The 18,792-nt window shown below is 35.0% G+C and overlaps 3 protein-coding genes across 5 annotated transcripts in view; 1 reads left to right on the forward strand and 2 right to left on the reverse strand.

Annotated features, from left to right (window-relative positions):
• The window catches only part of LOC116300371 (octopamine receptor beta-1R), a 35,745-nt gene extending 20,487 nt beyond the window's left edge, over positions 1 to 15,258 (forward strand). The window contains exon 3 of one of the 2 annotated variants that reach the window (XR_016121860.1): positions 14,534 to 15,258. The gene's annotated coding sequence lies outside the window, so the exon portion shown is untranslated. Of the gene's footprint in view, positions 1 to 5,250; positions 5,390 to 14,533 lie in introns of those variants that run through there. The other variant, XR_016121861.1, reaches the window with a different exon arrangement.
• The window catches only part of LOC116300434 (D(1) dopamine receptor), a 34,308-nt gene continuing 18,820 nt past the window's right edge, over positions 3,305 to 18,792 (reverse strand). For both annotated transcript variants that reach the window (XR_004197608.2, XR_004197610.2), the window contains 2 exons: positions 4,181 to 4,376; positions 3,305 to 3,778 (listed from right to left, as the gene is read on the reverse strand). The gene's annotated coding sequence lies outside the window, so the exon portion shown is untranslated. The remainder of the gene's footprint in view (positions 3,779 to 4,180; positions 4,377 to 18,792) is intronic.
• Positions 6,253 to 8,918, reverse strand: LOC116300361 (beta-1 adrenergic receptor-like). The gene has a single exon (XM_031709223.2). The coding sequence runs from the start codon at positions 8,482 to 8,484 to the stop codon at positions 7,432 to 7,434; it is 1,053 nt and encodes a 350-aa protein (XP_031565083.1). The 5' UTR covers positions 8,485 to 8,918; the 3' UTR covers positions 6,253 to 7,431.

Genomic DNA, 18,792 nt, shown 5'->3' on the forward strand with positions numbered 1-18,792 from the left:
AGCTTTATGTTTGATCCTAGCTTTCAACGTTTTTTAAGCTCCTTTTCCGGGTAGATGGTGTTAGTAATGAGATAATGGACCCTTTTGCCGACGAATGCTATGGAGAAAGTATTCTTACTCAGAAATCTTGTTTTACTGCACTGCACGTGATTCATTCATGATCATGTGAAAGGATATTGTGAATTGAGACATTTTTCTCGAATATTCTACTGCCAATTTGGCTCGCGCTTTTTTGGTTATAGCTTTCAAAGGAGACCTTTTTTAGGTTGTTTGGTTGTTTTGTGGCAAGCAATTACTTAACAGGAATAGTTTTACTTAGTCCTAATCCTTTCGTTCTCGTTGAAATATTGTGCATCCCGCATCCCCAGTTGATCCCCAACCTGAAAGCCGCTTGGTTAAGCTGTACGTTTTTAATTCTTTGGTTGTTTAAACCATTCAAAGGGAGAGTATACCGTTGTTTGTACTTTCAAAAGCCATTGAGGTGCCGACCCCGGGAATCTCACGTTAATGAAAAATGTCTATGTTCTCAGTCACCCATGAGCTTTAAATTTGACCAAAATAAAGTAATAATTTAGTTGAACAAGAATATAATTAATATACAGCATGTAGAGCTTCGTCATTCCAAAGTGATGACCAGCAGTTGTACTTATGCGTGACATAGTGTAATCAAAATTTTGGTTTAGAATCAATTTATTTGTTTTCAAGATGTACTGAGCCAGTCGACTAGAGGTTGGGCAAACGCGAATGAGTAAAGGTGTTGAAACAAGGTGCAACGTTGCATGCAACATTGCACGCAACAGGATTGTTGCAGCGTGTGTCTACCCCAAACTTGTTGCACGCAACGTTTTATGCAACAAATCTGAAGTTGAATCGCTCTCTACTCTTGCAACATTGCGCGCAACAAATTTCATCATGTGAACCTGGCTACAACATTATCTGCAACATTTTGAAATTTCCAGCCAATCAGCTTGCAATAAATTTATAACTGCTGACCAAATATATTAATATAGCAGGCTGACACAAGCGATGTTGCGTGATTTTGTTGCAATGTGTGTCACCCCGATTCAAATTTGTTGCTTGTAATGTTGCGTGCAATGTTGCACCGTGTGTCAGTACGATTCCCGTGGGATATTAGACACATTCAACATTACGTTTTCATTGTTTCCCTGCGTTTCACGCTTTGCGAATCTTCTCACCAAAGACAAATTTTCTTTTAGGCCCCGTCCACACGTATCCGGAAATTTTTGTATCCGCAAATTATTTTTTGCGGATACGAAAATGTTTGCGTCCACACGCAGCGTATTCGAATCGTTTTCACCGTCCACACGTATCCGTTTTCGTAAAATTTGCGGATCAACGGACACAAAAATTTGCGGACACGTGTGGACGCAACCCTTATCCGTAAAAAAAAAAAAGAAAATTGCGAATACAAAAATTTGCGGATACGTGTGGACGGTGAAAACGATTCGAATACGCTGCGTGTGGACGCAAACATTTCAAACATTTATCCAACACGTCACTTGGAGATTTTTGCGATTTTTTACTTGAAGATTGTTTTGCTTGCCAAAGAACATTTCACGTTTGCCATAAACAAGATGAATAAACTCTCTAACGAGGAAAATTATAAATTATGAAACAACAAAGCTTGATAATCATTGTAATGATGTACTTTTACAACCACCCAATTGACAAACCAATAAAAAGCCACTGGCGCCTTGACGATGATGATGATGATGATAATGGTGATGATGATGTAGGCCTGAAAGTATAACTATAAAGAACTCATTATTACTCGGGCTTTAAAAGAAATGCCCGAGGTATAAATTGGACTTTATTTGCGGTCTGTCACAAATCGCAGGTGCGTTCAAAGCGCATGCGCAAGTTCTATGCGCGTGCGTAGTATGCGCTACATAAGCACAGGGTCGAGCAATGGCGGAATTTTTCAAGGTTTCGTCAGAAGGATGACAGAGTTCACGAAGAATTCTTTCGATTTTCTGGTATGAAGCCCGAGTTCACGCAGATATGCGTCTAGTTTGGTTTATCAAATGCCTTTTTGGATCTATCTTTACTCTTTATCTTTTTGACCGTGATAGCAACTTTGCAATTTAGCACTATTTAGAGTCCGTACAGATCATCTCGGCAGATCTTTATCATCAAATAAATTGACCGTCTTATCCTTATTACACAATCCGATTTTCAGTTTTGACATAGATTTGAAGATAAATGACTGCAAAAAGACTAGTGTTTGAATCGGTCCAAATTAACATGGACGACCTTTAAAGATACATTCATTTGCTTGCCAAGAATGACGTCGGCATGTTGCTATCTTTCCTCGCGTAAGACATACTTTCAAGTTTTCGCAGTTTTTTGATGTCTCTCATTACATTAACGAAAATAACTTGAAGCCACTTAGTTCGTCTTATCTTGAAAAGTTAAAAGTTTAGATTCTTAAGAGTAGATATAGACCTTAGTCTGATGTTCGTATTTCATCTACTTTGTATAAAAAGGTGACATTGCAGCAACTGAGCGATCGTATTGATTACTGATTCTTTATTGGAATATAGAACCGTGAGAAAAAAGCCTCACATTTCAGGGGCGTAACCAGGGATCTTGCAGGGAGGGTGCACAGGGAATGAAAATGGAACTATTGCAGAATCAAAAAAGAAAAAAGAAAAAAAAAAAAAAAGAAAGAATAAATGGATGGATGGATGGATGGACGATTGAATAAATTCAACGGATAGAAGAATCTGAATTAATTTAATCGCCTAAATTATTTCAAAAGCTACTCAAAATAGGAAAATAAATGGAATCAACACAATAAATGAAAAAGAGGGCGTTAAAAAAAAAAGAAAATAAAATTTTCTCAAACATAAGTAAAATAAATAGTGAATCCGTTTTCAATTTTAAGAAAAATTGTATGACGTCCAATTTTTTAATTTCACGTTAATGATTGAAATAATCGTGGTTAAAACATTTCTACCATGCAGGGTTTTATAATTAGCCGCCATTTTGGTTGAATTTAACGAAAAAATCGTCCATGGTTTCTTTCGTTTATATACTGTGCAACCAACTTGACGTCAATGTCAATATGATTGCAAACCTATTTTTGGCGTCGTAGTTGTCAAAGATATTTGAGTCTTAAATGCGGGAAAAGTTTATCTCAAAGAATACATTTAGTTCATGTTCCTTTAATAGCTTTATGTATTATATTTTACTCCTCTTTAATCCAAGCAATTATGATATTTTCTGACTAAGGCAACTTAGTTTTTATACATCTCCTAAGAGCTTTTTATTTCATAATTACTTGATAAAGTGTGTAATAAATTCTTCACTAAGAAGGATGTCATAATCAATGGGTTGTGATATCAGAACCTAGTATAATCAAAGCTACAAAACACATTACTACATTCATTAGCAACCTTTTCGTACTCGCTTCGATTCTTAACTTGATTTATTATTCGATGTCTTCTCTTCATTCACTGACTTGTGGTGCTTTTAGGAACGTTGTCGGTCTGATTGTCAAACCAAAATTCAAACATCAATTCTATCTAATTCCAGCCATTTGGCTGACTAGGCTAAAAAACCTTCGAATCAAGAGAGAAACCTAACTACGATTTTGGACTAATCTAGCCAGGGAATCGATCCCAATAATACCCAGATGCATTAGAGAGGCTATGTAATGCACCGCCACTATAGCACCCGGATATTGTATTAACTTGCAGACTACTCTACAATAAGGTTCGCTATTCTTTTATATTCTTGCAGTATTTTTCGGCAACTGAAAAAAAAAACCCGTCAAAAATTAAAGATATATACTACTAGTCCTCCTCCTATAGCTACGGGTTGTTAGGAAATCAAGACTCAAACCGGCAGCCTCGTCAATACTTTTTATTGATGATAAAATCGATGGCTTTCAGGATTACATGAGATGGAGGGAATTATCTCTTAAGCCGCTTGAGCTGTTTACGAGGATTTTTTTTTTTTGGTTCAAACTTCATACCTCGTGACCCAAGAATCGAAAGAAGGCTTGATGGAAATTGTCTTTAGGAAAGTACTAATAAAAAAACAACGAAAATGACAGAAAATAGAAGCCATCTGTTGGGTTTAAAATCAATTCCCGAACTGTTATGTCAGGCAAACGAGTGAAGAGGTCCAAAGTTGACTTAAGAATAAAGTTTACCTTAGAGTCTAAATCGAATATTATGCTCCTTTTGATAAAAGACCAAATGTTGACAAAATGGCACTTATCTGACGTGCATTAGATAATGACCCCCGGAAGGTTCTGCAGTTTTCCTGAACAGAGAAGCTTCATAGGACATCTCATCCGGCGTCCAAGTTGGCTTGAGTCAACAGATTTTGTCTTCGCTTGATATAATCTGTATCATGACAGAATAAGCCTTTAATTAGGAACACAAATGAACGCCTTTTAAAATAAAAGCATTATTTGAATTATTTATTTTGACTGTTAATTTTATGAATAGAAGTTTTTCAATACCAATCAAGACATGCGAGTATGCCGTTCTCTCAATAGTTGTAGGGAGCCAACGTGAACTCATAATTTTATGATTTGGGAATTTTTAAACTGAATGATAGACTGACTGGGCAAAATGATTATTTTAGTTGACAGGGTCTTAGCGCCCACAGGGGCCGGGAGGATGGGGTGGGAGCCCGTGTCCCCATTCGATCATTTGTCCAATATTAGACTATGTTGAAGGGGCCTACCATGGACCATGCAACTCCAATAAATAACATTTATGGCATTAGATATTCATTTGTTTTGTGATCTCATGCTGCGAAGTGACTTTGTGGCCTTTGTGTGTGAGAGAGAGAGAGAGAGAGAGAGAGAGAGAGAGAGAGAGCATAAGTAGCTGTCAAATTCTGCTTTTTAAGACACGAAGGAATTAAAGACATTTTGTGAATTAAAACTTTCAAAATCCTTTATTGTAATTTTTTTAAAAGCATAGCAATGACTTTTCACGTCAGCTTAAAAAAATGCTCAAGGTCGCAAGAATCGATCGAAGCTAGGCACTGCTGAGATTTATTTTATTTCCTTAAGAAAGACAGACATATGTTTTAAGGTTATTAAAAGAAAAGGAAAAAACAAACAATGTTGTTTTAGGAGAAACTTGACAACTCTAACAAAAATAAATTAATTGATCTATTATGCGCATTATGCGTGCTGATTTAAGAATTATTTTAGTAAATATTCAAATTACTAGCTTGCTACTCTTTTTCTCCTTTTTCTTGCAGATTTTTTGAAGATCTGCCTTATCTGCATACTCAAAATTGGTGATATGAGTTTGACACTTTTATTTAGAATTATCGAAAGCAAATATCCCAACAACTGCACTAAGGTCACTAAGAACCAGAAATAACAACCAATAATAAAATAATGAGAAGGATAATTATAAATAAATAAATAGATAATGATATAGTAATAGTCAATCGTATTTGCCATTCCATACTGGACGGAAAGCCTGACACGTTTTGCAACCAATTCAAAAGTCTGTCAATAGATCGAATTAGAACTGATTTGAAAGTTGATTTTTACGGAGGGGGGAAAAAAAACCCGGAGAAGCCGGAGGAAAAACCATCGAGGCACAAGAGAGAGCCAACATCCAACTCTACCCACCTACGACACCGAGACCTGCAGACTCCATGTGAGATAAAGAAAAATGAGTTAAAAATAGAGTAGAGGTGAAAATAAATAAAGGAAGGACATAAGGAAGCTGGCGCACTCGTGAGCCGAAGGGGTTATTTTTCTCATTGGTTAGATATTTTTACCAAAATTGTGTTTGGTTTAAAATATTTCCCCCGCTGATCGACATCTCCGCGGGCTCTAGCAATTTTTAATATTCTCGGCCTGGTTTGAATTGAAGTAGAAAAAGCCCGTTAAAAATCTTTTGTAGCACACAGTCAGTCGGATTCCCGTAATCTCGTAGTCCATTGTAAAGCACTGATATTTTGGCAGGTTCAGCAAAACGATACGAAAATTAAACAAGGCGTGCATTGAAGACTATCATTCTATTTAGCGCAATGAAATATTCAGTTCCGATTTTGGTGATTTAATCTATTTGCACTGAATATAATATATTCATAAATACTTTTCTTATTCTTCGATTTTGTTTTCTTCCTTTATTTTTTATTTTTCAGTTTTTTTATTAAATTATTTCCATTGTAAACCTTTTTTTTTTCTTTCTCACAGTTACATTCATTCATTTATTTTTTCTTCATTTTTTTTTGTCTGTGAGTTTATTTTTCCAAAATTTATCTGGCAGCAAATTCCAGCCGTAATTTATATTACAGCACATTAATTGTGGAAATCCGATATTGTTAAATGAATTCAAAATAGGTCTTCGCATCGGATCAGTGATTGGATTCATTTTGCTTGATAACGACGAAGACTTCTGCTAAAGCAGCTGATTGTGATGAAAAGGCGTGCTAGACCAACCGAATGATCTTCTTAATAACCGTCTTTAAATTATGGTCAGTACAACAGGATAGATCTTTTCGTAGTCTTAGCAAAATAATCCATTCACATTCTAAATAATAGGGCGAACTTTAACATTCTTTGTAAAAAAAAAGTCTCCCCACGGTTAATTCAAAACAAGTCTTTTCAATCACAATTTTCACCATAGCATGCATTGACAAAACATTTTTGACGATTTATCGACTTTCTGGCGCTAATGGTTATTAAGCCTAGTTTACAGTTGACTTATTTGCTTTCGGTTTTCGCCGTAAATTGCATCTTGATAGTGTCCTTCAAGACTTACTTAGCTTTGATCGATAAATGTATGTGTAAATGCCGTCGGTGCAGTAATTAATTTCTTTACATATTCAGTCGAAGGCTACCAAGGAAAATTATGCTTGTGCGATAATGCGCCCGTCAAACCCGGCCGCGCTTCCTCGTTGATATCTTCGACCTTTAATATTATTTTCTTTCATTGTCGTTTTAAAGCTTATTTTTACATTGTAGACCGTCAAGCCAGGGCTAATTGCGGTGCTTTAGGTTTTTTTTTCTGGCCACAAGTTCGCATCAATACCGCCAGCTTTCTTTAACATCATCCTAATAACCGAGTAATCATTTTTAGCTGTCATACGGAAACCTTGAAATAAATTCCCTTCCTTTACTAAGCAAACTTAGAACACTATATCCTGACTTTGATCAAGATAGTAGCTATAGGAACTCGGATTTATTATTAATTATGATTTGATTTTATTAGATATAGTTTTGCTAACGGCTTGTCATTGACAAAGATTTTTTGATTACGAGCGGGAAATCTGTAGTGTTTACAGTTCGGTCTGCTAGCACTGTCAGTTTACTGTCCGTGAATTGAATACACAGTGTTTACAGAATTAAGTCAATAATTTCAAGACAAGGTCCAATGTTTTGGTTCATCGAGTCTTCCCTTTTCTTCTTCTTCTTTTGTTTTATAAATAGGTCGATGCCTCTTCCACTGGCTTGACTTCAATGCAAAATTGTGTGAAGCGATTATGAAGCAGCCTTGCAAATGTCCTTCTCATTTCTTTGTCGCGGAACGAGTACACAAACGCATTAACTGCGCTGTTACCATAGTGCATCCATTTACTGAACGCAATAACTCTTAAAACATCAAAAGGAGATTTAGGCCAACAGCCAGGAAAACAGAAAACTCCTATTAATAAAACTACATAAAAAGGCAGCCAAGAGACAAAGAATAGCCCTGTGATTATTGAAACAGTGACGGCCACTTTGCGCTCTTTTCTGATGACATACTTTTTCGAGGACTTTCTATTTTGTCGATCCATCATTCTCTCGTCTCCCCCTGGTTCCTTCAGAATTAATGATTTAGCAATTTTGAATATTCCACAGTACATCGACCCAATGATGAAAAGAGGGCCCAAAAATCCGATGACTAGAACTGCTGGTATGTAGAACTTAATCCATGGTTTTGGGATTGCACTACGAAGCGCCGAAATAATCGCTGCTAAAATCCAGGCGAAAACGATGGTCACCTTGTAGTAGCGACTAGGAATAGAAGGGTATAAAAAAGGTTTCGATATAGCTAAAAACCTTTCAATGCTTATGGCGGTAAGGTGAAGCACAGATGTTAAACCGCTGAATATGTCAAAAGTTATAAAGAATTCGTAGAAAGAATCATCTCTTCGAAGACCGAGTAACTGAACTACGACCCAGCAGGGTAGCGAGACGATTCCCACTAAAAAATCCGAAACAGCAAGGTTGACTAGAAACATATTGGCTTTGGTCTGCAGGCGAGAATTGGATCGGTACGCCAGTACAATCAGAACATTCCCTACGACTATGACTACCGCTAGAGATATAGAAGATACTAGAAACACAATGGTATCTGTTTCGTGTGAATCTGAAGAAACAGTAGCAGCTAATTTTTCGATGGAATGATTCTTGGTCGAGTTTGTAGTGTTCCAGTCCCATGCATCCAAGGTTCCAGTATTACAAATACTACCGTTGGCAGGTGCACTCATTTTCGATCTAGTTTTCTATAGTGATATTTAATGAAGTGAGAGCTTGGTAAAGAAACTAAAGTCAACTCTAAATTTCACAGAACAGAGATCACCAGATCACTGTAGTACGGTTCTTTAGACAGCTTGCCTTTGATCTAAGATAAGCACATAGGAAAAAGCTTGCAAAAGTAGCTTATCGACGATTAAAAGAACAAGAGCCCAAGCTGTTGAATTTTTTTGGAGAGTGACAAAGACTTCAACTACTAACCAAAAACAGTCAGTAGAAAGCGTTGAAAAATTCTAATCTGTTCTTCGGGTCGGAGCAGTGTTTCCCCAGCGTTGGCCACTATGTTTGAAAGGATATTTCCAAAGAGTGTTTTTTTCTTTCTAGATACTCAAGTTAATAGATTCATATTCAGGTCTTTACGTGCACCTTTTCCGGTGGTTCTATGAGATGTCATAAGTGATCGACCTTTAATACTGAAGTGATAGCCGGAAAATCAGCGAACATAGAATCTATCCCAGCATGCTTTATGGTCCTGCTAGGCAACATGAATCATATATGAGAAAGACATAATGATGAAGCAAGGATAAAATTTATGTTTTGAAAAATGGTGGTTGAAGAAAAAACATAAAAAATCCAGCCCAAACGAATTGGTGTCCTATTCAAAAAAGCGAAGAAAACAAAAATATTAAGATGAGAAAAAAAGAAAAAACGAAAAATCAGAAAAAGATGAAAACACGGGACTTCTCTAGGTTAGGATTTTAAAATTAGAAATGTATTTTTATGATTAAGAATTAAAAATTAAAGTAGAAGCAATAAATTAAGCTAGAAGGATAAAGAATTTTGCCGTTACCATAGCAGGTGATCGATCGGATGAAACAAGATCAGAAAAGAAAATGAATATTAAAAAAAAAAAAAAAGAAAAAGAAAAAAAAAAAAGATTTAAATTAAGTTATATTGATTCTCCAAAGCTTCATTAGCCTTTTAGCACTCTAATATACTTCTTATTCGAACAAACCTGAAACAACTTCAAAAGTGTAAATATTTCTGAAGCTGTAACTGGTTTGAAAAAAAAAAAAAATAATAATGATAGTTTTGACGTACATTAATGACTTCAGAATTTAGTAATGTAGTGAGATGGATGCTATTCACTTGGATTTGTATAGTTGTTTCCGTAATTAAGCAGAGGAGTAATAAAATTCCTTCCAAAGAATAAACATTATTACGTTAGAAGACCTTATATTACTGGGTTTGTTTGTTGAGGTGACGGGAAGAAATAATTTCGTTGAAATAAGCTTTTGATATGAATTTTCTTCGATGGGAATGGAAATTACCTTTTACTTTAACTTTAAAATGTTACACTAATTCATTGTCTAGCAAGGAGATTTAAATAATACAAGAGCTTGAATGTAGAGAAGTAATTTCCTTAGAACTAAACTAAAAAAAACATCGTTGAGGAAAGATGAAACACCACAGCTGATTTTTTTCCTTTTTTCCCTCTACACATTATCGTTATATGTACACTGGCAATCATGTTGATTTGGATGCTCTCTCTCTCTCTCTCTCTCTCTCTCTCCTATGTATATATATATATAAACGTCAGAGATGAGAGATAAAAGGGACTTACTAATTTACTTACACAAGGAAGAGAAGGAAATTGTAAAGAAGAGAAAACGAAAGAAAGCAAGAAATAAAATAGAAAATAAAGAAGGATTGAAGAAAGAATAGAAAAAAAAAAAACATAATAAAACCTCGAATAGTTTTTGACAACCAACTATAGAACACCTTTTCTCTCTCCACTTTCCATGTTAAGAATGGCTCGCCTTAGGCAAACTTATAACGTCAACTTATCCCTAAAAAAACAACAAAGAATAACAACACTCCACGTATACATAGAGGAAACATCGTCGAGACAGAGACAGTGTCACTGATAAATATGCTCTTATAACATCAAAGAGCTGCAAAATAAGTACTTCGTAATTATTTGATATGCTTTTCGCAGGATTGACTCAGTTCAGCTGAATAAACAGTACACAACTGTGTGTTCGTAGGAGCCCGCCTGCCTTCAGGCACCAGCGGATTTTACTACTTTGAAAGTAGTAAAGATCTAATCCCGGCTTAAATCAAATCCAAGCCGTCAAAAGTCATAAATTTAAGAAACTGCCTTGCCGTCCATGTGGAGTTTTATATTTGAATCAGGAAATCCCATGTAATCTTTAGTTGTAAAGCCTTGGACAAAGCTGTTATTTCTAGAAACGTGGAACATAAGTATAAAGAAAAATGAAATTGAAAGGTTTAAACGCCTGGAAAAAGATGATGAATGTTTGGTACCTCGAATAATAAAAATATGTGTTTGCTTTGGGTGAAGAGAACGACCCTACTGCGTCACAAAAGCGACGAAAACGAGAAACAATTTTGAGATTTTTCTCCAAATAAAGAAAGGAAATAATAAAAGAATGGTTTCTTCATTTATTAAGTCTTGTATCTTTTAATAAACAAAATGTGTGCCCCTTTGTCTCAGCCCAAAGTATTAAAACACACCGCAGGAGCTGAGAAGATATTTATTGGTCAAATTGAGATCAATTTTAATTGAAAATTAATTAATAATTAGCGACCACAAGGCTATTAATATTCAATGAAATTCGCAGTGCATTTAATTTGTAACCACTTTTTTCTGATCCCTTAGAATGAATCTGTACGCTATCAAGACAGAAAAAGAAAAAAATATCTAGCAAAGAATGTTAGACAAACACTAAAAGGAAAGGCTAGAAGAAAAGGAGGAAGGCTGGAAGGAAGGAAGGAAGGAAGGAAGGAAGGAAGGAAGGAAGGAAGGAAGGAAGGAAGGAAGGATTTGATTCTGATGATTATCCACTTCGATTCAGGATAAGACATCATATCTTATCTGACTATTATTTCCAACTTCAAATCGGTTTGTTAATAACTGCTGTAGATTTGCGCACCTTAGATCTTCAGTCTTCAAACTATGACTGTTTTTAACTACTGTTTTTTTACTGCTGTACACACCTTAGGTCTTCAGTCTTCAAACTGATGAATTCTTTATGGCAATTGAAACTGGTATAAGTCATTTGATGAACTGCTCCAATTATTTGACAAAAACTAAACTGTATTTACACGCGTAATCTAGGCGTTAAAGGGTGGCACGACGCAGCGCAGCACAGGACAGTACGATACCTCACCTTTACCACACAACAAGCTCACATCTGCAATTGAAGCAGTGCCATGTCGCAAAATATGTTTTTCTATCACTTCTATTTTATCTACTAAAATTGCCACGGCCAAGAAAATAATTTTCGATAAATTTTTAAACCCCATTAAATCATCCAAGGAGATAGGAGATGGGAGATAGGAGATGGGAGATAGGAGGTGGGAGGTGGGAGGTGGGAGGTGGGAGGTGGGAGGTGGAGGTGGGGAGGTGGGATGGGGAGGTGGGAGGTGGGAGGTGGGAGGTGGGAGGTGGGAGGTGGGAGGTGGAGGTGGGACGGTGGGAGGTGGAGGTGGAGGTGGGAGGTGGGAGGTGGGAGGTGGGAGATGGGAGATGGGAAATGGGAGATGGGAGATCGCATCGAAGCGAGACGAACGGTGAGCTTGCAATGATAGAGACCTTTTTTAACACCTTGAACAATTATTCATATGTCTCTATCATTGCAAGCTCACCGTTCGTCTCGCTTCGATGCAAAGACACGGCTACCTTTCAAGATGGCGCAGGGAACTATGAAGTGGACTATTCAAGATCCAAGGATAAAGTCTGGAATCTCTGGTGTTTCTTCGCCTTAAATATTCTCGTCAAGAATGCCGAGGTTACTATCTGATACAAACCCGATAAACGTTATATAGTCGATCTACAAGTGTAGCAGGTCTATGTAAGAGTTACTGATATACCGAGAATGGAGGCGATAATCACATAAGGCCCGATAATTAGTCATGTTCATAATTCCTTTCGTTCATAAAGGCTCCGACAACATTTTTTGAAATACACGTAATCTTAGATTGCACGTCACGTCATGGCGGCCTCTCGGGGAGCGTTGGTGCCATTTCATTTATGCAAAAGATATTACTCATTAGCATCCATTGTTAACGGCACCAAGATGGCATGCAACCCATCAATACCAAAAGCGTTAGCTGACTTCGAATATCGGCCACATTGTATCGGTCATATTGCACTCTTCATTGCACGCTTCTAATATTCATCAAAAGTCCTAATATACTTCAAAATAAGTGATTGGTGTAAGGACTAATATCAGTCATCATTCTTTTAACAATTATAAATGCATAATTTTCCATGACATGTAACTCAAAAAGCAGCCTTATTTTAGCTTCGTGTGGCAGTCGGTATTTGATGAATACGACTCACTCCGAGATTAATTTTTACAGAGTTAGTTTCTGTAATTTGATATTTATTAATATCCTTGGAATCCAAAGTGTATTTAAACAAATTTTTTCGTTCTTCAAATTAAACGTCTGATATTATATACTTTTTCAACAAGATAGTTGCTCTCAAGCAAGGCTTGTGCAAATAAGGCTGTAGTGATAGAATCATAGTAGTATAAGAAAAGAAAATAAGTGGACTGAAAAACGACTCTTTCTACTTCGATTTTTTTTTGAAATAATTAGCCTTTGCACTCTTATTAAAATATAATATTTGTAAAGATGTGCATACTAAGTTAAGGGATTAATCGGGTGAAATAAAGAAAAATCGAATTGTTGCAAAAATAATGTCAAACAGAATATATTTTGAATTAAACAATTTTTTAAAAATTCAATTTGTTCAAATTTCAATTTTTCCCCATTAATATTATCATTAACTTAAGCATCCTCATCCTCATCGTTATTATTATTATAGAAAATCATAAGTTTACCCTATGATCTTTATGGTAAAAAAAGTAACACTTAGACCATGATGTTCTAGAAACAATAACGTTATGGTCGCTTTTTTCCAGAGGCAAAAGAGCGACCGGAAACCTTAGTGAAACGTATAGAAAAGAAAAATGGATAAATACTTGAAACCCATTTACACCATAGAATAATCGTGGAAAACCCTTGAGATAGTAATCAATCATTTGACGTGTAAAGCGGATGGCACTTGGCAGCCTACTCTTATAGTGTCCTTAACTAAATAATGCAATATTTTTGCTCTTAATTCATTACATATTCGATTGCTAACAATTTGTAGCGAAGATAAGGTTTCTGTTTTATTCCTGTCCGTCATAAATGTATGTGATTGAGCAATATTAATATTGATGAATAGAGGAATAATATAGGGGGAAATGACATGTGCATTTTAATAGTAAAACATTGATTATGCTCAATTTATCTGTAGAAAGAATGATAATGATGGTAATGATGAGGATAATGATGAGAATAATGACGATGATGATAATGAAGAAGATGATGATAATGAAGAAGATGATGATAATGATGATGATAACGATAATGATGATGAAGTTAAAGATGATGATGATGATGATGATAATGATAATAATGATAATGATGAGAATAATGAGAATAATGATGATGATGATAATAATGATAATGATGATGAAGATAAAGATAAAGATGTTCATGGTGATGATGATGATGAAGATAATGATAATGATAATGATGATGATGATGATAATGATGATAATGATAATGATAAGGATGATGATGATGATGATGAAGATAAAGATGGCCATGATGATGATATTAATGAAGAAGATGATAATAATGATAATAATGATGATGATAATAATGATAATGATAATACTGATGATGATGATGATAATAATATTGATAATGATAATGATGATAGTAATGATGACTATAATAATGATAATGATAATACTGATGATGATGATGATGATAATGATAATGATAATGATGATAATGATGATGATGATGATGCCCAATGATGATGATGATAATAATATTGATAATGATAATAATGATAATAATGATGATGATGATAATAATGATAATGATAATACTGATGATGATGATGATGATGATGATGATGATGATGAATAACCATGTATTAACAACATACTTTTTTTTCATTTCGTTTCCTAGAAATACGTGATTACAAGAGGAAAAGCGACACCTCAGTTTGGCAAATTTTCTAGATTTTGCCGGATTAGCTAAATATCTACTCACATAAGCTAAACCTATTTGGAATCCCTCACAAATAATTAATATCTTTTTCTTATAGTCAAAAGTAGCTTTCTGCTCTAAAATGCCAAACATGACCTATTTTGCGTCCTTCGTAAATGCATAGGCCAAGAATGACATATTTTGGATCCCTTATTGGAAAATACACATCGTCTAAAAAATTAAGAAAATGGTCCAAACTCGATCATAACAAATACTTTAAGTCCCAAAATGGTCCAAAATAACCTATTTTCCATCCTTTCTTTTAATAGATCAGGTTTTAGATGTGAAAATGATAGATCTAAATCATGGGTTATAGTTCATGCTTTTGATCCAAAACGTCTGTAGTTCATGTTATTTCTCAATATCACCCGTTTTAAATGGATATTTTTAAAGACATATGAAAATGACCCAAAACGATCAAAACCATGGTCTATAGTCCATGCTTTTTGCTCCAAAATGCCCCAAAATGAGTTATATTACAACGTCCATAAAAATGTCACATTGTTTCAAAAGGTGTGAAAATGATGACCCAAATTTAATCAAAACTATGGGCTATAGTGCATGCTTTTTGCACCAAAATGGCCCAAAATGACCTATTTTCAATCTTTAATAAATAATAAATATATTTTCAAAAGGTGTGAAAATGATGACCCAAATTTAATCTAAACCATGGGCTATATTGCATGCTTTTTGCTCCAAAATGGCCCAAAATCAGCTGTGTTACAACGTCAATGTAAATTTCACATTGTTTCAAAAGGTGTGAAAATGAGCCAAATTTGATCAAAACCATGGGCTATAGTCCATGCTTTTTGCTCCAAAATGGCCCAAAATGACCTATTTTCAATCTTGAATAAGTAATAGATATTTTTTCAAAAGGTGTGAAAATGACCCAAAATTGATCCAAACCATGGGCTATAGTCAATGCTTTTTGCTCTAAAATGGCCCAAAATGACCTATTTTCAATCTTTAATAAATAATAGATATTTTTTCAAAAGGTGTGAAAATGACCCAAATTTGATCAAAACCATGGGCTATAGTCCATGCTTTTTGCTCCAAAATGGCACAAAATGAGCTGTGTTACAACGTCCATGTAAATTTTACATTGTTTCAAAAGGTGTGAAAATGAGCCAAATTTGATCAAAACCATGGGCTATAGTCCATTCTTTTTCATCCAAAATGGCCCAAAATGACCTATTTTCAATCTTTAATAAATAATGATATTTTTTCAAGACGTGTGAAAATGATCCAAATTTGATCAAAACCATGGGCTATAGTCTATGCTTTTAGCTCCAAAATGGCCCAAAATGTCCTATTTTCAATCTTTAATAAATAATGATATTTTTTCAAGAGGTGTGAAAATGACCCAAATTTGATCAAAACCATGGGCTATAGTCCATGCTTTTTGCTCCAAAATGGCCCAAAATGACCTATTTTCAATCTGTAATAAATAATAGATATTTTTTCAAGAGGTGTGAAAATGACCCAAATTTGATCAAAACCATGGGCTATAGTCCATGCTTTTTGCACCGAAATGGCCCAAAATCAGCTGTGTTACAACGTCCATGTAAATTTCACATTGTTTCAAGAGGTGTGAAAATGACCCAAATTTGATGAAAACCATGGGCTATAGTCCATGCTTTTTGCTCCAAAATGGCCCAAAATCAGCTGTGTTATAACGTCCAATGTAAATTTCACATTGTTTCTAAATGTGTGAAAATGACCCAAATTTGATCAAAACCATGGGCTATAGTCTATGCTTTTTTCTCCAAAATGGCCCAAAATGACCTATTTTCAATCTTCAATAAATAATAGATATTTTTTCAAGAGGTGTGAAAATGACCCAAATTTGATGAAAACCATGGGCTATAGTCCATGCTTTTTGCTCCAAAATGGCCCAAAATGTCCTATTTTCAATCTTTAATAAATAATGATATTTTTTCAAGAGGTGTGAAAATGACCAAATTTGATCAAAACCATGGGCTATAGTCCATGCTTTTAGCTCCAAAATGGCCCAAAATGACCTATTTTCAATCTTTAATAAATAATAGATATTTTTTCAAGAGGTGTGAAAATGACCCAAATTTGATCCAAACCATGGGCTATAGTCCATGCTTTTGCACCAAAATGGCCCAAAATCAGCTGTGTTACAACGTCCATGTAAATTTCACATTGTTTCAAGAGGTGTGAAAATGACCCAAATTTGATCAAAACCATGGGCTATAGTCCATGCTTTTTGCTCCAAAATGGCCCAAAATGAGCTGTGTTACAACGTCCATGTAAATTTCACATTGTTTCAAAAGGTGTGAAAATGAGCCAAATTTGATCAAAACTATGGGCTATAGTCCATGCTTTTTGCTCCAAAATGGCCCAAAATGAGCTGTGTTACAACGTCCATGTAAATTTCACATTGTTTCAAAAGGTGTGAAAATGATGACCCAAAATTAATCAAAACCATGGGCTATAGTCCATTCTTTTTCATCCAAAATGGCCCAAAATGACCTATTTTCAATCTTTAATAAATAATAGATATTTTTCCAAGAGGTGTGAAAATGACCCAATTTTGATCAAAACCATGGGCTATAGTCTATGCTTTTTGCACCAAAATGGCCCAAAATCAGCTGTGTTACAACGTCCATGTAAATTTCACATTGTTTCAAAAGGTGTGAAAATGACCCAAATCTGATCGAAACCATGGGCTATTGTCCATGCTTTTTGCTCCAAAATGGCCCAAAATGACCTATTTTCAATCTTTAATAAATAATAGATATTTTTTCAAAAGGTGTGAAAATGACCCAAATTTGATCAAAACCATGGGCTATAGTCCATGCTTTTTGCTCCAAAATGGCCCAAAATGAGCTGTGTTACAACGTCCATGTAAATTTCACATTGTTTCAAAAGGTGTGAAAATGACCCAAATTTGATCAAAACCATGGGCTATAGTCCATGCTTTTTGCTCCAAAATGGCCCAAAATCAGCTGTGTTACAACGTCCATGTAAATTTCACATTGTTTCAAAAGGTGTGAAAATGACCGAAATTTGATCAAAACCATGGGCTATAGTCCATGCTTTTTGCTCCAAAATGGCCCAAAATGTCCTATTTTCAATCTTTAAAAAATAATAGATATTTTTTCAAGAGGTGTGAAAATGAACCAAATTTGATCAAAACCATGGGCTATAGTCTATGCTTTTTTCTCCAAAATGGCCCAAAATGACCTATTTTCAATCTTTAATAAATAATAGGTATTTTTTCAAAAGGTTGTGAAAATGACCCAAATTTGATCAAAACCATGGGCTATAGTCTATGCTTTTTGCACCGAAATGGCCCAAAATGATCTGTGTTACAACGTCCATGTAAATTTCACATTGTTTCAAAAGGTGTGAAAATGACCGAAATTTGATGAAAACCATGGGCTATAGTCCATTCTTTTTCATCCAAAATGGCCCAAAATGACCTATTTTCAATCTTTAATAAATAATAGATATTTTTTCAAGAGGTGGAAAATGACCCAAATTTGATCAAAACCATGGGCTATAGTCCATGCTTTTTGCTCCAAAATGGCCCAAAATGACCTATTTTCAATCTTTAATAAATAATGATATTTTTTCAAAATGTGTGAAAATGACCGAAATTTGATCAAAACCATGGGCTATAGTCTATGCTTTTCTCTCCAAAATGGCCCAAAATGACCTATTTTCAATCTTTAATAAATAATGATATTTTTTCAAGACGTGTGAAAATGATCCAAATTTGATCAAAACCATGGGCTATAGTCCATGCTTTTAGCTCCAAAATGGCCCAAAATGAGCTGTGTTACAACGTCCATGTAAATTTCACATTGTTTCAAAAGGTGTGAAAATGACCCAAAATTGATCAAAACCATGGGCTATAGTCCATGGTTATTGACACACCATGGTGCCAAATGTGTTATATCTCATCCTCCCTAAATAATTATAATGTTATCAAAAGGTGTGAAAATGACTCAATATCGACGAAAACCTTGGACTTTTTTATGAAAGGTTTAAAAATGGGTCAATATCGGGTTGGTTGGAATGTTAAAAGGAAATATCGCGATTATTTAGATTATAAGAGATTTGGAGAGTACTGTTCCTTTTGTATGTAAAAAGAAATGGTGTACATAGTTGTTGCTTTCAATGCTAACAAAGAAAATAGAAAAATG

This window comes from Actinia tenebrosa, unplaced genomic scaffold (assembly GCF_029948245.1).
Source record: "Actinia tenebrosa isolate PJP-AT-01 unplaced genomic scaffold, QUT_ActTen_1.0 PGA_scaffold8__29_contigs__length_14323225, whole genome shotgun sequence".
Lineage (NCBI taxonomy): Eukaryota > Metazoa > Cnidaria > Anthozoa > Actiniaria > Actiniidae > Actinia > Actinia tenebrosa.

Bases quoted from the DNA above. Each gene is read 5' to 3' on its own strand.
- LOC116300361 (XM_031709223.2), bottom strand. From the start codon at position 8,484: ATGAGTGCACCTGCCAACGGTAGTATTTGTAATACTGGAACCTTGGAT.